The 22,329-nt window shown below is 59.3% G+C and overlaps 3 protein-coding genes across 5 annotated transcripts in view; all 3 read right to left on the reverse strand.

Moving 5' to 3' along the window:
• MEGF8 (multiple EGF like domains 8) overlaps positions 1-22,329 on the reverse strand; it is a 199,332-nt gene that overhangs the window by 77,869 nt on the left and 99,134 nt on the right.
• On the reverse strand, positions 5,921-9,530 carry ZNF574 (zinc finger protein 574). The gene is given in 3 exon segments (XM_005312504.4): positions 5,921-6,580; positions 6,582-8,628; positions 9,351-9,530. Coding segments are annotated over 2 exon segments (2,559 nt in total). The 5' UTR covers positions 8,616-8,628; positions 9,351-9,530; the 3' UTR covers positions 5,921-6,055.
• Positions 20,742-22,329, reverse strand: part of LOC112061446 (POU domain, class 2, transcription factor 2-like) — a 30,526-nt gene continuing 28,938 nt past the window's right edge. For 2 of the 3 annotated variants that reach the window (XM_065573901.1, XM_065573902.1), the window contains one exon: positions 20,742-21,869. In XM_065573901.1, the coding sequence (XP_065429973.1) occupies positions 21,526-21,869 (344 nt within the window). In that variant the 3' untranslated portion in view covers positions 20,742-21,525. The remainder of the gene's footprint in view (positions 21,870-22,329) is intronic. The other variant, XM_065573903.1, reaches the window with a different exon arrangement.

Below are 22,329 nucleotides of genomic sequence, written 5' to 3' on the forward strand. Positions count from 1 at the left end.
GCACTGCTATGGGGAAGCTCAATACACTGAGATCCAAGACCAGCAGCAGGGATGTGGGGCTAGGGCCTTGGGGTGCAGCTCCCATGGGGGGGTTGGGGGGAGACTGTCCTTGCTCAGAGCCACCCAGACAGATGTGCCCCTAGGCCAGCTGGAGTAGGTCAGGGAGTGTGGGTTAGAGCGGAGGGGCTGGGAGCCAGGACTCCTGGGTTCTTTCCCCAGCTCCGGGAGGGGAGTGGGGGCTGGTGGGTTAGAGCGGAGGGGCTGGGAGCCAGGACTCCTGGGTTCTTTCCCCAGCTCCGGGAGGGGAGTGGGGGCTGGTGGGTTAGAGCAGCGGGGGCTGGGAGCCAGGACTCCTGGGTTCTTTCCCCAGCTCCGGGAGGGGAGTGGGGGCTGGTGGGTTAGAGCAGCGGGGGCTGGGAGCCAGGACTCCTGGGTTCTCTCCCCGGCTCTCGGAGGGGAGTGGGGGCTGGTGGGTTAGAGCAGGGGGGGCTGGGAGCCAGGACTCCTGGGTTCTCTCCCCGGCTCTCAGAGGGGAATGGGGGCTGGTGGTTAGAGCAGGGGGGCTGGGAGCCAGGACTCCTGGGTTCTCTCCCCGGCTCTCGGAGGAGAGTGGGGGCTGGTGGGTTAGAGCATGGGGGGGCTGGGAGCCAGGATTCATGGGTTCTCTCCCCGGCTCTGGGAGGGGAGTGGGGGCTGGTGGGTTAGAGCAGGGGGACTGGGAGCCAGGACTCATGGGTTCTCTCTGGGGGTCTGGTCCATTCTCCCCAGGGGATCCGCCGCCCGCCTCTTTTCTAGCCCAGGCTCTACCAGGCCTGCACCCAACAGCTCTTTGGCAAATGTGCACAAGAAGTGGAGGGCAAAAGGTGAGGATGCAGCCACCTCTGGGGCGGGGCGCGAGGATTGTTTATACAGGGACCCCTCACTTGGCACTGAGATGCAGCCACCTCTGGGGCAGGGCGCAGGGGCCGTTTAGTAGCCAGCCCATGCAGCAGTTGGGGACAAGAAGTGAGGGGGACCCAGTCCCCTGCAGGACTCCAGTGGGGAGTGAGGGGGGCAGATGGAAAGACCCGGGGGGGGGCAGGCCTGGGTGCCGGGTCAGCTCCTGACTCTGGGTCTCAGGAGCCTGGTTTGGGGGCTCCTACGACACCCCTGGGGGACGGTCAGTGGGTGAGAACCGGGAGCGAGTGTGTCAGGCTCTCATGGGGGAGGCACTCACACACAAGCCCCCAGCGACTCCAGAGGGGCTGGCACCAGGGGCCTCAAGCAGGGGCAGGGAGGGGATCCCCTGGGCGTGTCAAGGCATGTGCACATGTCTCCACAATGGGCATTCCTGGGGGGAGCCCCCTCCATGCAGCAGCCGCTGGGGCAAATGTCTCTGCGCCAGCCCAGACACAGCTGCCCCCTGCCCTGCCCCTCCCCCCATCTGGTGCCCCTTCAGCTAGAAAATGGGGTGTCAGTGTATCAAGATCCCCCCGAGAATGACCCATTGGCTTTGGAGCCTCGTGCAAATCCCTGTGTGAGCCCCAGGCTATGCCGAGGGCGAGGTTGCGTTGTGTGTGCACGTTGCATTAGAACATTTGCTAGGGGGAGTGTGCATTGCACTAGTGTGTGCGCAAAGGGTGAGGCTGTCTTGTGCACAGGAGTCATAGTAGCACGTTTGCAGCAGCCAGAGGTTGTGTGTGTTGCACTAGTATGTGTCCAGCAGGCTGTAGAGGTGTGCAATGCACTAGGGGGTGTGTGCAGCAGGCTGTGTGTGCGCACATTGCACTAGCATGTGCAGCAGGCCAGGCCTGTGTGCATTGCACCAGCAAGTGTGCAGCAGACTGAGGGTGTGCACATTGCACTAGTGGGTGTGCACATGTGGGTGTGTGCCGCACTAGCAGACGTGCAGCTGGCGGGGGAAGGGGGCAGCTATCAGTGAACAGGTGAGGTGGGGATACGGGTAAGTGTGTAAGAGCAGGCACAATGCTGGCACACAGGTGTGCACCACCACTAGCCGTGCAGGTGAGCATGTGGCTGGGTGGCGAGGGGGCACATGGAGCCACGCGAGGGGCACTGTAGAGCCTGCAGCCAGCCTGGCCCTGAACTAACGTGGGTGGAGCTCGCCCAGTGCCTGCCGTGGCTCCTCCCAGCCCCCCCTTGGCCAGCGGCTAAGCCGGGGAATCCCCCTGTGACGAAGTGGGGGGGGTCTTGTTTTCTGTGGGGTTTCAATGGTTTGCATGTGGAGGGAGTGGGACTCAGTTTCCCTGGGTGTTACTGGTTTAACGAGGGGAGGGGAGAGGGAGTTCGTTGGGACACAGGACCGGAGAGGGGACTTGGGACCCAGCCGATGGCCTGGAGGACGGAGACCCCAGCGACCGGTGACCTGGTGTCCCAAGGACCCAGCTCAGAAGTCGCAGCCGGTTCTGGCCAGTGGGAGGACAATGGGCTGCGGGGAGAGGACCCCGGTGACCTGACCAGCCGGTTCCAGCCCAAGGGGCCAGAGGACAGAAGAGGGGAGAGGAGGCCCAGGTGACCCTGTTTCCCTGGAGAGAAGACAATGGACAGAGGCGGGGCCTGGGGCCGGGGGTATCAGATGCCCAGCTGGGGAGCAGGGGGGCTCTGGGCTGGAGAGGGGGAGCAGGCAGAGCCCCCCTGGATGCAGGGAGACTGGGATGTGCTGTGCTGAGGGAGGCCAGGCCTGAGGCCCTGAGAGTTTCCTGTGCTGGGTTCAACTCTCAATAAACCCTCCTGTGTGATGCTGGCTGAGAGTCGCTCTGGGCTAGAGAACAGGGCCGGGGAGGGGCAGGGGGCATCGTCCCTTTGGGGGTGGAGGCCCCGGGGGCCCAGAGCGAGGGGACTCCCTGAGGGGGCCCACGGCAGAGACAGACGTGCTAAGGCTCAGAGAGGTGCGGCTCCAGGAAGTGGAGGGGCCTGACCCCGAGAGAGAGTGGACCCCCGAGATGGGCTGTCGCACTGAAAGGGGCACCCCCCACGGGGCCACGAGTGGGCCTGACCTGGGAGTCTGTGACACCCACACCGCCCATGGCCAACACCTCAGCCCCCGTCACAGTGTGGCCGGCCCTCCCCCACCAAGCCCTCGGCCCCCCCGGTTTGGTACCCACACGGGCAGAGAGAGCCTGGGGAACGCCCGAGGGGGCAAGCCAGGTGTTGCCGTGGGGGTGTCAGTGGGAAAGATGGTTAGTGACAGTGGGTGGCGGGGGTTGTATCTCCGAGGGTTGTGTCACCACGTGAGATGGTTAGTGAGAGCTGGGCGGCGGGGGTTGTCACCACGGGTGTGTTAGATGCAGTGTGATGCATCAGTGGATATTGCAGTGCATCAGGGTGTTGTCACTGCAGGTGTCGTTCACCTGCACATCTACCAATGTGATATATGCCATCATGTGCCAGCAATGCCCCTCTGCCATGTACATTGGCCAAACCGGACAGTCTCTACACAAAAGAATTAATGGACACAAATCTGACATCAGGAATCAAAATACTCAAAAACCAGTGGGAGATCACTTTAACCTGTCTGGTCATTCAGTGACAGACCTGCGGGTGGCTATATTACAACAGAAAAACTTCAAAAACAGACTCCAAAGAGAGACTGCTGAGCTAGAATTGATATGCAAACTAGACACAATCAACTCAGGATTGAATAAGGACTGGGAATGGCTGAGCCATTACAAACATTGACTCTATCTCCCCTTGAAAGTATTCTCACACTTCTTATCAAACTGTCTGTACTTGGCTAGCTTGATTATCACTTCAAAAGTTTTTTTCTCTTAATTAATTGGCCTCTCAGAGTTGGTAAGACAACTCCCACCTGTTTATGCTCTCTGTATGTGTGTATATATATCTCCTCAATATATGTTCCATTCTATATGCATCCGAAGAAGTGGGCTGTAGTCCACGAAAGCTTATGCTCTAATAAATTTGTTAGTCTCTAAGGTGCCACAAGTCCTCCTGTTCTTCTTTTCACTGCAGGTTGTCAGCGTGAGATGGTGACAGGTGGGCGGTGGGTGTTGTGTCAACACAGGAGGCATGTGTAGTGCCGTGGGGGGGGAGGCTCCAACCCACCCAAAGCCACAGGACCCCCCAATGTACAAGACCCCTCCCAGGCCTGGGTCCCTCGCCCAGGAAACAGCCCCCACTAGAACACCCCCACCCCCACTCCTGTCCAGGTGGGGAAAGGGGGAGGGACACAGCACAGGTGGGGGGCGGGGAAGCAGGTAGGGAATGAACCATTGCCCCTGCCCCCCCACTCCCGGCCAGTGTGGAACAGCCCCACCTGGTGGCCACAGGAGGGACGGCGCGAGGGGACAGGCAGACACGGGGGAGACACTGCCCGTGGCGCCCTGTGCCCGGCCCCTCCGCATTCCCCCGTCCGACGAGGGTCTCGTTCGTACCGAGCGCCAGGGAAGGGCAGGATCTGCTCTAGCCGTCGTTCTGTCCAAGGCCGTGAGTCGTGCGTGGGGCCGAGGGAGCGTCTCTGCAACGGGGGGGGACCCACGCCCAGGAGGGCGTCAAGCGCCCGATCAGCGCAGGGGAGCTGCAAACAAGGGCTTTACAAAGCTGTGGGGGGCTGCGGGGGGGGGGGGACGACGACGCCGGAGCCCCCCCAGGACAGGTCTGGGCTGGTGTTTGCCAGGCACCTCCACCCAGGGTGGAGAACGGGGACAGCGGCACCGTGCGTTGGCCTTTCTCCTCCCCGCCTGCGCCGGAGGCCAGAGCTGAGCCGCGGAGCCTGGGCCCAGGCTGAAGGGGGAAGCCGGCGTGTGACGAGCTGGAACACCCCGCGGGGCGAGAAGGGTTCGATATCGACTGTGCACCCACCGTTCCTTGGCTCTGGGAACCAGCTGTGGGCCGACCACTTACAACCGCACAGGGTACAGTCCCTGCTGTGCTCAATAACCCCGCTCCAGCGGCTGCCCAAACCCGGCGTGTGGCGCAATCTCAGCTCAGGGGTCAAAGACTGGGCCGTGACCTCGCCCCATCGTGGGGGGGCAGCAGGAACCCCCGCACCCCCCAACAGGACACCCCCCACCCTCTAACAGCCCTATAGAGCCCCTAACCCAACACCCCCCACCTGCCCTTGGATCCCTCCTGCTCCAGCCCCCCAGGACCCGACCCCCCCCAGCTCAGCAACATGGGTTGTTTTCTAGTCCATCCCCCACCCCCCACCCCAGAACAGTCTCTCCACGCTGATTGTTTACTCAGTGTTTAATTGTAACACAGATACCAAAATGCCCCCCAGCGAGGGGTCCAGTTAGCAAAAGTAGGGGGGGCTGTTATTTATGTTGGGGGGATGGCTGGCTGGGGGGGGGGGGGGGGGAAGTCAATAGAAAAAGTGAGCTACTTCCAGTCCAAGCTCATCGGGGATGGGGCCAGGTTCACGGGGGGGGGGGGGGGGGGAGGGGTGTTCCTGGAGCTGCAGCCACATGGCAGGGGGGACGCAGCCCCTGGGGCAGCCAGAGAAGCAAATGGAAGTGCCCTTGTGACGAGTGTGGCCACGAGGGAGAGCCAGAGGGGGCAGCGCCGTGGCTGGGAGGAGCCGCGTGGCCCCGGGCGCAGGGACGTGGCCGCGAGGGGGAGCCAGAGGGGGCAGCGCCGTGGCTGGGAGGAGCCGCGTGGCCCCGGGCGCAGGGACGTGGCCGCGAGGGGAAGCCAGAGGGGGCAGCGCCGTGGCTGGGAGGAGCCGCGTGGCCCCGGGCGCAGGGACGTGGCCGCGAGGGGGAGCCAGAGGGGGCAGCGCCGTGGCTGGGAGGAGCCGCGTGGCCGCGAGGGGAAGCCAGAGGGGGCAGCGCCGTGGCTGGGAGGAGCCGCGTGGCCCCGGGCGCAGGGACGTGGCCGCGAGGGGGAGCCAGAGAGGGCAGCGCCGTGGCTGGGAGGAGCCGCGTGGCCCCGGGCGCAGGGACGTGGCCACGAGGGGGAGCTGGAGAAGCAGCTGTCGCCACGTGTGACCCAGCCATGGCTAGAGCAGAAGCTGTGTGGCCACCAGCCAAGAGCTTGGGCACGAGCCGGGGAGGGGAAGGGGGAAGGCTCTGTCCACGCCATGGCCCTCTCTCCTGGCTCAGACCCCTCCCAGCTGAATGTTCTCCAGGCGGTTGCCCGGGACGCCCTCGGGCTCGGCGGCCACGGCGGGGTAGATCTCGATCGTCTCCATGATGGTCAGGGTGTTGCCGTAGTCCGGGGCGGCGGCGGCCGCCATGGCGGCGGCGGCGGCCGCCTCGGCCAGGGCCTCCTGCTCGTTCTGCAGACGCTGCTGCTGGTGCAGTTTGCGGTGCTTCCACAGGTTGGAGAAGGAGCGATAGGCCTTGCCGCAGTCGGCGCAGTGGTAGGGGCGCTCGCCGGTGTGGATGCGCCGGTGCTCGGCCAGCCGCACGGCGATGGTGAAGGCCTTGCCGCACTCCTCGCATTTGAAGGGCTTCTCGCCGGTGTGCAGGCGCCGGTGGTCCTTGAGGTGGGTGGACTGCCGGAAGGCCTTGCCGCAGTCCGGGCAGGGGTAGGGCCGCTCCCCGGTGTGGATGCGCCGGTGAACCTGCAGCGAGGTCTCGGTGCTGAACAGCTTCTTGCACTCGGCGCATTCGAAGCTCTTGGGGCAGGCGGCGCGGCGGGGCGGGGGGGGGCGGCGGCGGCGGGGCGGGGGCCTCTTCCTCGGGGGCGGCCACGGCACCCCCATCATGGAGGAGCTCGTGGGCACGGAGCCGGGCGGCCGAGCTGACCTTCTTCCCGCAGGTGGGGCACTCGAAGCGCCGGCTCACCTTGCCGCACTTGTGCTCGCGGAGCTGCAGGGCCGTGACGAAGGCGGCGCCGCAGCCAGCGCAGACCTGGGGCTCCCGCCCGGCGTGGCTCAGCTGGTGCACGTCCAGCAGGCGCCGGAGCAGGAAGGAGCGCCCGCACTCCTGGCACTTGTAGGGGTACTCGCCCGTGTGGTGGTAGCGGTGCATGAGCAGGCGGTAGGGCCGGTGGAAGTTGATGCCGCACTCCTGGCACTTGTAGGGGTAGTGGCGGCTATGCACGAAGAGGTGCTGCTGGAGGGTGGAGGACTGGGTGAAGGCCTTCTGGCAGATCTCGCAGCGGTAGGGGCGCTCGCCCGTGTGGGTCAGCCGGTGGCGCAGCAGGTTGGCCTGGGAGTTGAAGCTCTTGCCGCACTCCTTGCAGTGGAAGGGGCGCTCGCCCGTGTGGGTCAGCAGGTGATTGCGGACGTGCGACTTCTTCTTGAACATCTTGCCGCAGGTCTGGCACTTGTGGCGCCGCTCCAGCTTGTGCACGAAGCGCTGGTGCCGCACCAGCTGCAGGTGCTTGGAGAAGACCTTGCTGCACATCAGGCAGCGGAAGCTGGGCCCGTTGGCCTCCGCGTTCTCCACCGAGTAGATGATGGCCAGCGGCACAACGTCGTCCGGCTTCTTGGGCGCCGGCGGGGCGGGCGGGGGCTCGGGCGGGGCGGGCAGGGGCGGCTCTGGAGGGGGGGGCGGCAGGGGGCCGTGGGAGCGGCGGTGGTACAGGAACTTGGTCATGTTGAGAAAGGCCTTGCCGCAGGCGCAGCGGTGCAGGGGGTTGGGGGAGTGGCCGCGCCGGTGGGCCAGCAGCACGGCCTCGGTGTCGAAGGCCAGGCCGCAGTCCATGCACAGGTAGCGCGACTCGCCGCTGTGCTCGCTCCGGTGCTGCCGCAGGGCCAGCGGGGTGGCCAGCACCTTGCTGCAGAGCGGGCACTGGAAGGCGCCCTGCCGGTGGCACTGCAGGTGCAGCTGGAGCTGGTGCGCCGAGGGGAAGGGCTGCTGGCACTCGGCGCACCAGGGCTCCTGGCCGCCCCGCTTGGGCCGGCGCGGCGCGGCCGCCGCCTCCTCAGGCCCGTTCTTCAGCTCGTAGCTGTGGTCGCTGGCGGTGATGCTGGGCTCCGAGGGGGCAGGCGCGGCTCCGTTCAGCACGCCCGCCGGCGCCGGTTGGGGGGGCTCCGCCGGGCAGGCGGGCGGCTCTGCCAGCTCCCCCGCGGGCGCAGCGCCCAGGTGCGTGGCCTGGTGCTCCAGGAAGTCCTTGGGCGTCTGGAAGAGCTGCAAGCACTCGCCGCACTCGTAGAGCAGCAGCTGCACAGCGCAGCCGTCCGCCCCCGCCCCCGCCGCTGCCGTCTCCTCCGGCTTGCGGTACGAGTGCTCCAGGTCCACCAGCGCCTGGCTCTGGCCGGTGGGGGCCGCCTCGGGGGCGGGGGGCTCCGGGGGGGCGCGGTGGGCCTGCCGGTGAGCCAGCCACACCTCCTGGCTGAGGAACAGCGCCTTGCACTCCACGCACTCGTAGTGGATCTGGCTGGAGGCCGGCAGCTTGGCGGGCGTCTCCGGCTCCTGGCTCAGCCGCTTGAGGTGCAGCTCCTGGTGCTCCAGGAGCTCGCCGGGCGAGAGCAGCAGCTGCCCGCACTCCAGGCACTGGTACTGGCTGTTCTCCTGCACGGCCAGCGCCTGGTACAGCCCGGCCTCGGCCTCGCCCGCCAGCCCCACCACCTCATACTGCTGCTCCGGGCCCAGGTGGGTCTGCTGGTGCAGCAGCGCCTCCTCCAGGGAGCCGTAGAGCTGGCTGCACTCCGAGCAGACGTAGCGGTGCTCCACGTAGAGCAGCGTCTCCTCCGCCGGCTCCGCCATGCCGGGGCCTCACCTGCCGGGGGGAGAGACGGGGTCAGACAGGGGGGGTGACAGATGGGGGAGCGGGAGGGGCTCCCGGGGGGGTGACAAATGGGGGAGAAAGGGGGGGCTTGCTGGGGAGTGAGAGATGGAGGAGTGGGGGGAGCTCCCGGGGGGGGCCCGGGGGTGGTGACACACGGGGGGATGGGGGGCTCCCGGGGGGGCCCGGGGGGGTGACACACGGGGGGGTTCCGGGGGGTGACACACGGGGGGAGCTCCCGGGGGGGTTCCGGGGGGGTGACACACGGGGGGATGGGGGGCTCCCGGGGGAGTTCCGGGGGGGGACACACGGGGGGGTGACACACGGAGGGGTTCCGGGGGGGGACACACGGGGGGGCTCCATACACGGGGGGGTGGGGGGCTCCCGGGGGGAGCTCCCGGGGGGGTGACACGGGGGGGTGACACGGGGGGGGGCCCGGGGGGGGCCCGGGGGGGTGACGCCCGGGGGGGTGACACACGGGGGGGTGGGGGGCTCCCGGGGGGGTGACACACGGGGGGGGCTTCCGGTGGGGACCCGGGGGGGTCGGGCTGCGGGTCCCCCCGCGGCTCCTGCCCCGTCTCACGCTCACGGGGGGGGGATCTGCCCCCCACGGCCCCGCCCCCCAGGCGGGGGCTCTGGCGCCTCGCGGGGGGGCCGGAGTCACGCGGAGCGGAGCCCCCCCCGCGCTGCCCCTCCCCCGCGCGGCCGCGTCTCACCTCCTGGCAGGCCCCGCTCGCTCTCGCTCTCGCTGTCGCTGTCACCCCGGAACAAGCCGCCTGTCCATTGGCCTAGCGCTGCCGGCCAATCGCGAGGCGCGTTACTTAGCGCCCGGCCAATCAACGCGCCCGGCCCGCAGGCACCGCCCCCTCCCGCGGGGACCCGCATAGGGAGGTTTCGCAATGACGTTAGGCCCGAATCAAAGCGAGGCTGCTCCGCCATGTTGGCGAGAGAGAGGGGGGCGGAGCCCGTTGGGTCAAACCAATGTGAAGGGGGCAGAAGGGGATTGGATCGAACCATAGGGAAAATGAGAGGGGGATTGGCTCAAACCAAAGAGAGGGGCCAGAGGGGGATTGGAAGATACGGCAATAAATTGCCCTGTTCCCAGGGGGTGGGGGAGAAAAGCCCCGATGCAGTGGGGGGTGGGGGGGGGTCTCCTCAGCCCCCAGGGGGCCCAGTGCTCCCGAACCTGGGACCTGAGGCTGCGGGGAACCAGGACTCCTGGGTTCTCTCTCCAGGGAGGGGGGGTCTGTTGGTTAGAGCAGGGGGGGGCTGGGAGCCAGGACTCCTGGGTTCTCTCCCCGTCTCTGGGAGGGGAGTAGGGGCTGGGAGCCAGGACTCCTGGGTTCTCTCCCTGGCTCTGGGAGGGGAGTGGGGTCTAGTGGTTAGAGCAGGGGGGGCTGGGAGCCAGGACTCCTGGGTTCTCTCCCCGGCTCGGGATAGGGCAGCTGGTGTGATTTGAAGCCCTCTGTATCCCAGAGCGACCCCCTCCCCGGCTGGGCATGGGGGTGGGGGTGGTCCCTGCGTGCCCCTTCTACCCCCCCTCCCCCCGGCCAGGGGAAGAGGGCGGAGCTCCCGTCCCTAGGCAGTGGGCGTGGCTCCTAGAGACCAGCTCAAGCCCTGCCCCCAGGGATTGGAGGCCTCGGGCCCGAGGGGGAGGGGGCAGGGTGTGGGGGGACCACGGGGGCTGGGGTGGGGGTGAAAGGAGACAGAGACCTGGGGGAGGGGGAGGGGGCGGCACCTGCATAGATACCTGTGACCTTGGGGCGGGGGTTGTGGGGGGTGGGGCTCAGGGTGGTGCCAGACACCTGTTCTCGGGGGCGTGATCAGGAGGTGCAGCCAGACACCTGGACTCCAGACACCTGTTCTCGGGGGCGTGGCCTGGGGTGGTGCCAGACACCTGTTCTCGGGGGCGTGGCCTGGAGTGGAGCCAGACACCTGGGCTCAGGGGTGTGGCCTGGGGTGGTGCCAGACACCTGTTCTCGGGGGCGTGGCCTGGGGTGGAGCCAGACACCTGTTCTCGGGGGCGTGGTCAGGAGGTGCAGCCAGACACCTGGACTCCAGACACCTGTTCTCGGGGGCGTGGCCTGGGGTGCAGCCAGACACCTGGACTCCAGACACCTGTTCTCGGGGGCGTGGCCTGGGGTGGAGCCAGACACCTGTTCTCGGGGGCGTGGCCTGGGGTGCAGACAGACAGACCCCCCTGGCAGAGAAGTGGAGAGCGCCCTGGGCTCTGGACAGAGCTGTATTTCCGGGGGGCAGGAGGCGCAGACAGACAGGCAGACAGCAGCCGGGCTCTGTACATTTCTTTATTTCCCCGTGGGCAACACACTCAGTTACAAAAATGTCATTAAAAGAAGCAAAAAAACCACGAACAACGAACGAGCTGGGAGATCGAATCACACAGACAGCCCCCCACTCCCCCGGGAAGGGAGGGCGCAGGGGAGCAGAGGAAATGGGGGAGCGGGGAGCAGGAATAGGGGAACCGGGGGAGCAGGTTGTGGGGCTCTGGCAGGGAAGGGACTAGGAACAGCACAAGAGGGAAGCTGGGGCTGGGGGCAGAAGGAGCTGGGGGGGGGAGCTGCAGGGACAGGGGGAGACCAAGGAGGTGGGAGTGGGGGGCACAGGGAACCATGGGGATGGGGGAGGGGCAGGAGGCTCAGGGGCTGGGGTGAGCAGGACACAGACATTGGGGGAATGGAGGGAAGGGAGAGAACCTCGCTCTGGCCTGCGGGGTTCAGCAGGGGATGCCACAACATGGCCTCTCTCCCAAGGCTCCAACTATGATCCCTGCAACTGCTCCAGATTCCCCCAGAGGAAACCCCGCAGCAGAGGCACAGCCTCTTACCACACAGGGCGGGACAGAACCCAGGAGTCCTGGCTCCCAGCGCCCTGCTCTAACCACTACACCCCCCTCCCCTCCCCGAGCCAGGGAGAGAACCCAGGAGTCCTGGCTCCCAGCCCCCTGCTCTAACCACTACACCCTCCTCCCCTCCCAGAGCCGGGGAGAGAACCCAGGAGTCCTGGCTCCCAGCCCCCTGCTCTAACCACTACACCCCCCTCCCCTCCCAGAGCCGGGGAGAGAACCCAGGAGTCCTGGATCCCAGCCCCCTACTCTAACCACTACACCCCACTCCCCTCCCAGAGCCAGGGAGAGAACCAGGAGTCCTGGCTCCCAACCCCTCTCCACATGCCAACCAGGGACATGGGCTCCTGACGTCAGGCCCTGAGCTGGGGGAGTGCTATTCTCCGGGGAGGGGGCAGAGCTCAGGGGCAAAGGAGGATGGGACGGGGGCAAAGGGCCCTTGGGCAGGGGCTGGAGAAAAGGGTGAGATTGTGAGACAGGCAGGGCAGGCAGAGCAGAGGGGAGGGGCAAGAACAGAGGGGGTGGGGCGAGGGAGAGTGGGGGGAGGAAGAGAAGGGGGCAGGGCAGACAGTTGGGATGGGGGGAGAGACAGGGGAAGCCAGGAGAGGGGGCCCTGGGTCCCAGAGAAGATGAGGAAGGTGGCAGAGGAAGGAGGGGACGAGGGAGCCCCGTCACCCCCCCCCCCCCGTGCCCACCCTTCCCACCCCAACACAAGCCAGAGCAGGGCAGGGGCGAGAGACAGACGGACAGCACCACAGAGTACCCGGCACTCACTCCCGCGCTCAGCCCTGCCCCCGGCGAGGAGAAGGGAAGCTCAAATCCCCCCATTTCTGTTCTCGTCACCATCATCCTCCCGCTTTGGATGTGGAGGGGGTGGAGAGCGGCTGGGGCCAGGGCCGGGGCTGGCGCGCAGCGAGTTTCTGGGATTTTTAAAGTATTTTTGTTGATTTTTTTTTTTTTTTTTTTTAGCATTTTCGTCATTATTTTTCTGCATCCTTACTATGATTCTTTCCCCGTCTCTTCGGAAAGGGAGCAGGGCTGCGTGTGGTGAATGGAACATCTTTGGTTTTTACTTCTCCTAACTTCTACCCTGACGAAGCAATTCCCATTTCCTCAGGTGCCCGCGTTTGGCCTCGTCTGGTCGCAAATAACCTTTGGGTTCAAGCTGCGTTTAGGACGTAGAGGTTTTTCTTTAGTCAAAGCTGAGCGGAAGGTCTGCCCAGGAGGTAAGGGGTTCAATCTACACCAAGATTTGAAAAGCAATTTGGGTCCTGGCCTCATTCACAGAGCACCAGCTCTGCACCACAAGCCGCGCTGCTCTCACCACTGGGACATGTTCGAAAGCACCTAAATCTCCTAGGAACCTAAACCTGTCGCAACTCCCATGCGAAGTCAATTCAAGAGCGACTAAGATCCACTCCAGAGCAAACCTGGTTCCCAACAAGGGAATTACTCCAAGTGAAGGACATTGATTTAGAAACTCATGTAGGCATTTCCAGAGAATTCCACTAAACTGAATTCAGTCCACTTTAATTCTGAATAGCAGCATCCACACAAGAATTTTAACTAATCCACTTTAAATTCACACCTTTAGTTAATTCGGATTAATTTGCCTGGATGTCCCCATGTAGACAAGCTAAATCCATATAAATGCGAGGGGTTTGCATTGTTCTACTAAAGCCAGTTAAATGCACTCTTTCGACTCTCTACAAAACCTGCTGCATGGGAAATGCACTGATTTACCAAAATAGGTTTCTAAAGCAATCTAGTTAAATGAGTAAACCTCTCTTCTTGGAGTTAAACCTGCCTGAAACAGGTTCATCTTCAATCAATACCAAACCAGCTGAATTCAGTACCGAACTGGGTGAATTCAGTATCAATCCAGCTGAATTCAGTACCAAACTGGGTGAATTCAGTATCAATCCAGCTGAATTCAGTACCAAGCCCAGTGAATTCAGCACCAAAATGGCTGAATTCATTACCAGACCAGGTGAATTCAGTAACAAACCAGCTGAATTCAGTACCAAACCGGGCAAATTCAGTACTAAACCGGGTGAATTCAGTACCAAAATGGCTGAACTCAGTGCCAAACCAGGCTAATTCAGTGCCAAACCAGCTGAACTCAGTGCCAAACCAGCTGAACTCAGTGCCAAACCAGGCGAATTCAGTGCCAAACCAGGCGAATTCAGTGCCAAACCGGGTGAATTCAGTACCAAACCCGGTGAATTCAGCACCAAAATGGCTGAATTCATTACCAAACCAGCTGAACTCAGTACCAAACTGGGCGAATTCAGTGCCAAACCGGGCGAATTCAGTGCCATATCAACCCCAAGGCCTTATCCCCAGGGGGAAAATTTTTCACGGTAACTTCAGTGTTTTCAGCATTAACGTCTCGGCACCCCCACACAACGGAGCTCTTTCTGCCCCTCCAGTGACACGCCAGCTACTTTGGAAGCCAGCCAAGGCTGAACTTGTCTACATGGGGAATCTGACCCAAACAGCTACGGCACTGCAGCTCCCCATGTGGAGTCTCTGATTCCGGTTTAACTGAAGCCACTTTCAAAGGGATACAGCTGCCCCTGGAAAGAGGGACATTTACCCAAGTCTGCACACACGGAGCTAATCCGGAATAGCGTGAGCGCCTCCCATTCACACCCTACCTTAGTCCAGACTAGGTACCCTGCCACACGCCTTCCATAGGTGCAAGTCGTTTAAAAGCAATTTGGTTCAAACCAGGCACTGTCCTGAGTGGCTACACGGAAATGGGCTTAAATCCATGTTCCGTCAGAGTTCCTGGGTTAAGATAAATGGAGCTGAAAATTGATCTAAGAGAATTTGACTAGGGGGTTGTCTACATGGGGACCCTCAATGTTAATCTGAATGAATTTTTAAAGGGGATCAGTTGAAGTCCATTAAACCCCTTGTGCGACGCTCTCATTCCAAACATAAGTGGGCTTCATTTGGTTTAGTTTAATTCACTTCTAAAATTAATGCACTTTACATGCTTAATTCACTTCCAAAACTAATCCATTTTAAAGGCTTAATTTGCTTCCCAAATTAATGTACTTCAGCTAATCCATTTTACATTCACACCTTTTGTTAATTCAGATTAACTTTCCTGGGTATCCCCATGTAGACAGACCCTAATTTTCTTTGAACCTCCCTAGTTTTGGCTAACCCGGGGCAATCTGTGTGAGGACTAATCCTTGGTATAAATGGAAGTAAGGCTCGTGTCTCTTTCTCTGGCTCGGGTCCTGGCCCTGACCAGACAAAGACTCGACTCGCACGGGACTCACGTTTGTGTGCGTTAAGCTAAGTCAGGCCTTGGCACTTGCAGGGGGTGGGGCCCGAGCCCCTGGTGAGACGGAGGCCCCCCAGGCAGCCCTTAGAACATCGCTGAGGCCAGCGGCGCCTTGGCATTTTTGTCTAAAAACAAGCAGTCAAGGAGGGAGGTTATTTCTCAGGGACCTTTTAAATTGCCATCGATTGCGGAGGGTTGGGTGGGAGGAAGTGCCACATCCCCCGCCCCCCCCCGCCGGGCAGAAAAGCCCCCCGCACCGTGCAGCTACAGGGGGAGAAATGGAGGGGGGGAGGGTGTAACACCCCCCCGCCAACATCCAGGAGGCTGCTCTGGTATAAGACTTTGGTATCTCTTCTTCTGCCCCGATGTGAAAAAGGAAGTCCCACCCTGTAGAGAACAGGAAGTCCAACCCCTCAGAGAACAGCAAGTCCTGCTTGACACAAAGAGGAAGTCCTGCCCTGTGAAGAACAGGAAGTCCTGCCCTGATGCAAAGAAGTGCTACCCTGTATGGAAAAGGAAGTCCTGCCCTGCTGTCAGTATTCTCCGCTACGGTGAATGGGACGTCCTTGCCATTGTGGAACAGGAAGCCCTAGCATGCAAAGAAATCTCAGTTTCTGTGCCAAGGAGGAAGTCCCACCCTGCCACCTCTGCTTTGCTCTTACCCTCTCCCACCTGGTTCTCAATCATGTTGCCCAGAGGCACCTTCGCCCCGCCCCAGGGACTCCTTTCCCCACACACAACAAACGCTGGTGGCTGCCACGCTCACACAAGCCATTTTCTCCAGCACCCCCTTTGGATGCAAGTCCCTCGGACAACCACCTCCACGGTCCAGCCCCACATCCAGGGTGAACCGGAGAGTGCAGGTTTACAACCATGAGAACTAAAGCTAGAACAATCCGCACAGCAGGCTGGGAGTGCTAGGCCAGCCAGGAGAACTCTTTGTTACCTACATCCAGGAGGACCTGGAGCAGCTTGGGAAAACTCTGAGGGCAACCTGGAATGGCAAGTGTCACCTAGAGCCACCCAGCATTTCCTGGAACATTTGATGTGACTCAGGGGTTCTGTTAGTACTTGGAGACTCAAGCGTAACCTAGAATGATGAGTCACCTAGAATGCCCAAACTGAGACACAATACTAAGCTTGACCTGAAGAGCTCAGAACTGCTTAAAGAATAGAGAGTAATCTAGAACACCAAGCATCACCTAGAACATTCAGCACATAGCCAAGAACAGCTCGATATCTTAGAGCGCTACTTAAAGAATCAAGTGTCATCTAGAACACCCCCAATGGTTTTGAACATCTGGAGTAACATATACCTTGCAGTTCTGCTTGGAGAACTCAGGTCCTAGCTGGAATATCAAGTGTCACCTAGAATGCACAACATGACCCAGAACAGCTGGAGTGATCTAGAGTCTCTAATAAAACACAGAAAACTTATGAGTAATTTGGAACACCAAGAGTTACCTAGAACATCCAGTGCATGGCCCAGAACAGCTAGCATGACCTGGAGATTTCAGAGTTGCTTAGAGAATCAAGAATGACCACGAAAATCAAGTGTCACCTAGAACATCCAGCATGTGTGCTAGTTCATGCCAGAAGCCCAGGACATGGCACATCACAGAGCAACCCTCAGTGTAGGCGGCATCTTGGATCAGCAAACACTGAGTGATTCAAAGTCCTTTATGGCTCCATTGACCCAGTTCTAGCATGAGAATTGTACAGCGGCCAAAAATTTTCCCTCCCTTCTTTCCTCCTCACACAGAAACCGCGGGTGAGTTTGAGGGGGAAGAGTTGTATTTCTGGAGGGGGGCTTTGGCACTACGAATGCAGATCCCCTTCCTCCCCCCACACCTGCTGACAGGGTCCCGATCCCCTTTAACTCGTCTTTGGTTGCAAGATTTTTTTTTTAATTAAAAACTTTTTTTTTAAAAATGACGACAGGAAAAACAATCCCCCCCCTCCACAGAACAGAATATAAAAAAGTCACTCAGAATATCTGTTACATTGTTATTATTAATTTTTCAAGTCACTTCTAAGTCCCACAGTTACAAATAAATTAACAAGACAGGATCAGACCCTGGAAGATTAAAACTTAAAACGTTTAAACACTAGGAACTGACTACCTTTGGCAACGTCATCGCGATTTTCCACCCCTCCTGGGTCAGTTACTGTGAGAGGGCGGTGGCGGGGAAGGGTTTGGATGCGGGCACTGCCCTCTCATAGTGTCCGGATTCGGCATCTCCCTGGCTCACAGACCGGTGGCAGATGCTTCTCCCAATCCACATGGGGAGGGGGGTACCGCAAAGCACCGTCATCCTGGGGTGTTACTTGGGATCCCCAACCTGACGTGGCTGAGTCTGGACAGGGGCTGTCTAGGTTGGGGGTTGGACTGGTGGCCTTGGGGGCATCCTCCCTCCCCTGTCAAGATTCCTCCAGCCCTGCGCCCACACCACCCCCCCCAAACAAAAAGGAAAACCCACGAAGGAAAGGAAATGGAGGGTCGCTCCTGGGGGCTCCGCGGGACGATGGGAGAGGTCGCCGCTCCCCTCCCCCGTCCGGCACACACCCTAATAAAGCATTTCTATTTGGTTTATCTTTAAAGTAGATGAGGTATATGGCAGGCTATCTCCAGAGAACCTTGCGGTGGGTTTCACGGCACCGTGGGGAGGAGGGGATCCCCAGCCCAGCCCCTCCCTGCCGCCCCCCCAGTCCTGACTGGGTTGCCAGCACAGAGGTGTCTACGTAAATATTTGGTTTCACAGCTGTAATTTAAAGCTTGTTTGGATACTTATTCTCAACCCCCTCTCTGGGGAGGGGCACTGGGGGGCTGGCTCAGGGGAAGTGGGGGGGCCATGGATGCATTTCATAGGGATTCATGAGCCTCTCATCACAGACACAGACAATCTCTGGCAAGAGGTTCAGTTATGGAACTGATGGGAACCATCATCATCTCGCAGAGAGATAGTGGGAGAGCCAGGGAGAGAACCCAGGAGTCCTGGGTCCCAGCCCCCTGCTCTAACGCACCCCACCCCACTCCACTCCCTTTCCAGAACCGGGGAGAGAATCCAGGAGTCCTGGCTCCCAGCTCCCCTGCTCTAACCCACTAGACCCCCTATGAAATGCAGTCCCAGTGGAGGGGTTACCCCATGGCTCGGGTTAGCCATGGACAGACTCACAGACACCGTAGAAATCCCATGGCCCCCTGCTCCCCCCACGACAGCCAGCCCACTTGCCCTCTTTCACTCCTCTTCCCTGTTAGGTTTTGGGGTCGCCCCCGGCCAATGCCGAGTACCCAACACTCCCTGTTCCGCTCCTGGAGATAGGGTCATTTTTGGTCTAAAATCCTTTTTTTTTTAAACAATTTTTGGTTTTTTGGGTTTTTTTTTTTTTTGTCATCTCAAACTTTTTGCGTTTGGGTTTTTTTGTTTTGTTTTTTTTTTGTTTTTTCATTTTTGTCGTTTTTTATATATACAGTAAGAAGCAATAAAGCAGAACATAGAATTTCTCTCTATAAAAAAAAGGGAAGAGTTCCCTCTCCCTCTCCCCCCCACCCTGAAACCAAAAATATTCCCAAAGGAAAGAAAGAAGAGAGTTCACTAAAACAGTTACATTCCACCTAGAAAACTTGTTCAGGCAGTGCGTCCGGGAGAGACCAGCCACCCCAAACGCTGTTCCTCTCCCATCGAGATGAGAACTGCAACTCCGGGGGCTGGCTCCCTTCCCTCACGCACCTTACAGGGTGAAAAAACAGCGGTTTCAAGTCTGGTTTTTTTGTTTGGTTGTTGTTGGGGTTTTTTGGTATTTTCTGTGTTTAAACCCAGGTGTTTCGGTCAGTTTCTTTGTAAAGCAAAGTTTCACAGTATGTTCATTTTGTGTTGTCTCAAACCCACCTGAACTCTATGAACACAGCTAAAAGCAGGAGCTAAAATGAGGTCAAGATTCTTTTTTTTCCTTTAAAGAAAGGTTTGTTTGTTTTCAATGTTTTTTTTTTAAACTTTTCCATTCTGTTCTTTAGTTGCCGGATGGCGTTTTCTCATGGCTAACTTCCTTCTCTGAAAGGAGCAAGACTTTGGTTCGCAGGCGTTGAAAAAACAAAACAAAACAAAACAATCACGCACGAAAATTAATCCAACTAAAAAAGAAACAACCCAAAGAAAACGTTGTCTTTGAGTTTTAAAAAAATCAAACAATAGATCAGCGTTTCGAGAAGCCGTTTTAAAGCATTTCCGACCGTGGGAAGGGCTCAGAACTCTCCGTTAGCCCCTATCCCATTCTGGCGATTTGGTTTATTTGGAACTGGTTTTTTTGGTCCTTTTGTCACATAAACCAGGGCTTCTCAACGCCATGTCCATGAGGTATTTTTTTCAAGACAGAGAAAGAGCGTTAGGCCATCAGTCTAGTCAGAAAAAGTCGACATGCCCCTTTAGGTCCATTGTTTAAAATCCTTTCTTCTTCAATTCAAGGTTTTATATTTGAGTTTTCTTGGTTCACTTCGTTATGAATTTTTTTGGTTCAAAGTTTTTTCTCGCATCCCGAGTCGTTGCGGTGAGAGCAAAAGTCTTCAGGCCGTTGTTTTGCTGTACATAGATCCAGCGATTTTTTGGTTTCTTTTGGAAAATGTAAAGAAAGCTGAAATTCCCGTTTTTCTTTGTCTATTTTTTTTGTCAGGCACTGGAATATGATTCTTGTTTCAGAACATAGATATAAAAATAAGAATAAACCATTCTATGTCCTTCCCCTGCTTCAGAAAAATAACCCCAGAGATACCCGCGCTGAACTGACAACCCAAAAAACGGAACGGAAAAAGACTGGTAGAAAAAATTAAATTAGCAAATAATAGTTTCATCTGTTAAAAAAAATCTCTGCTTCATTGCTGCCTGCCCTGGGAGGGGTAAAGGCTCAGGTTTATTCTGAGAGACGAGGTCCCAATCCTGCAAAGAGCTGAGCACGTGAGTCGCTTGCGGCACTCTGAGTAGCCCGGTTGACAGCACCGGATCTACGCAAAGTGTGGAAGCGTCCCCACCCGCCAGAGTCTTGGCAAGGTCGGGAGCCGGGGGTTGCATGAAGACCGTGCAGCGGTTTAAGCAGAGGGGTGAGTTTAAAGCGATTTAGCCAGATGGCTGCAAAGCCCCGTCGGCTGCGCCGATTCCAGGCTAAATCAGGCTTATTTGGGTTTCGCTAGATTCAGAGCAGCTTGAAGTGCACCGCGGACACATGGCGGGGTCACGCTAGGGTTCCTGCTAAGCTACGCAGGGTCGTTGAGTCCCTCAGCTCCAACAGCTGCCCGACTGGAGGTTGGTTACAGATCTCTCGGAAAGGCACGCAGGCTGGATCCACCATGGCGTAGCCCCCGCCACCCAGGGCTGTGCGCCCCGATGGTTAGTCCCTCGCACTGCTAATCATTGGGCCTTACTGGAATTTGTCCGGCTTTAATTTGGTTCTTGCTCTGCCTTTCTCCGCTAGGTTAAAGATTTTCTCCCCATGAAAGTACTTAGATGCTGTGATCACGTCACCTCCCCAGCTCCTTTCTGAGAAGCTGCTGAAGTCTCTCACTACCAGGCGTTTTCACCAGCCTGCAGCTCCCTGTCTGACTCGGAAAAGCAGAACCCCGCGGGTCGGTCATGCAGACCGGGGCGGGTCGGTTAAACTGAAGCACAGCGTCCCCATGCAGACCCGGCAGATCCGAAAACCCCTTCGGAAACCTCCTCCCGAGCGCTACGGAAAAGCCACCCTCCCGCCCGGTTAGTTCTTTACAAAAATAAAAGCAAATTGAAAAAATAGAGATTTATCAAATCGAAAGCAAAAGCGAGTTTGTTAAGAGCGTGACTCTGACGTGAAAAGAGTCTCCCACCCGTCCCCCACTAGGCCCCTTCCCAGATGGCAAATAAAAATCAATTAATAATAAATAAAAGGTTTCAAAAGACATTCGACCGGACACAGAGGTTAGAAAAGTTTGTAAAAAGCCTTTGGGTGAAGCTAGGACTGGTCATGGGTTGGGGTTTTTTGGTGTGAGATTTTTTTTTTTCATATTATTTCCCCTATTTCTTCTTCCTGTGCAATCAAAAAAACCCACCTATTTTTTCTTATGTTTCCCCCCAAAAAATGTCCAAGAAACACTCAGAGAAAAATCAAATAAAAGGAATTCCAAAAACCAACTCCGCTGGCCGAAGAGTGACTTGAGTCACCCGTCTGGCCAGCCCCCAGCTTTCAACAAACGGTAAATAAAAGGCGAGATTGCCATTGAAAAAACGAGATCTCAAATGAAACAAAACAAAACAAAACACCGCAATCCAATCTGGGTTCTTTGCCTTCTGCTTTCGGCGCCTTCGGCGTCATGAGCCGCAAGATTTTCTCCAGGCCCATCAGAGCTGGAGATCTGATTTTTTCCCCTCGCTTCCTCGAGGAAAGTTCCAATTCTGCTCCAGCGTCGTGACCCCAGGAGCTGGGGCTCCGGGGAAAGCGGCAGCTCCCACGACAGACTGCGGCCAGGACTGTTTCTTGGGCGTGTGTCGGAGGGAATAAGAAATTCAAAGCACGGCCACGAATCGCCAGTGCCGGGGGAATTCGGTTTTGGTTTCTCCGGCTCTCGTCCCTTGGTTCGGCTACTTTGGGTTATTTTTGGTTGATTTCTTCATTTGGCTGCTGCTGAGAGTTTTGTTTTGCTTTCACTCGTCTCTTGCCGCCTTCCCTCCTTCTGCGGCACCGGCGGGCAGCGCCCTGCCGCCCCTCACTCCGTCTTGCTGTCCGGCTCGGAGGCTGCCAGCCCGGCGTGGCCCGGGGGCGGCCCGGCCGCCTCGCTGGAGGAGCTGCAAGAGGAGCAGGTGGAGGAGGAGGAGGAGGAGGAGGAGGAGGTGAGGCTGGGGGATTTGCTGGACAGGGAGGCGGCCACGGCGGCCGAGACCAGCCCCACTCCCCCCGGGGTGGCACTCAGCAGGGGCAGCCCCGCGTGGTTCAGGAAGAGCGGCGAGGTGACAATGCTCTGGCTCCCCGGGGTGCTGGCCGTAGTGCCCAGGACCAAGTTACCGCTGGCGTCAAGACTGGTAATGGGCAGGGTTCCACCACTGGCCAACGCTGCGGAGAGATTGGCGGATTAGCTGGAGAGGCCACCCCCCATTCCCTGCCCCCCTGAGCCAGCCAGTCCCCCGCCCTGGGGCTGGATGGGAGCCGGCGCCCCCTCGAGGGGACAGGCCCTGTGCCCCATTCCTCACCCTGCCCCCCAACCAGCCACCCCTCCTGCCCTGGGGTCGGCACTCCCTAGAGGGGAAAGGCCTTGTGCCCCATGTCCTGCCCCCCTGAGCCAGCCAGTCCCTGGCGTTGGATCAGAGCCAGCACTCCCTAGAGGGGAAAGGCCCCGTGCCCCGTTCCCGCCCCCCGAGCCAGCCAGTCCCTGGGGCCGGATTGGAGACGGCACCCCCTAGAGGGGAAAGGCCCCGTGCCCCATTCGCTGCCCCCCGAGCCAGCACTCCCTAGAGGGGAAAGGCCCCGTGCCCCGTTCCCGCCCCCCGAGCCAGCCAGTCCCTGGTGCTGGATC

Source organism: Chrysemys picta, chromosome 20 (assembly GCF_011386835.1).
Source record: "Chrysemys picta bellii isolate R12L10 chromosome 20, ASM1138683v2, whole genome shotgun sequence".
NCBI lineage: Eukaryota > Metazoa > Chordata > Testudines > Emydidae > Chrysemys > Chrysemys picta.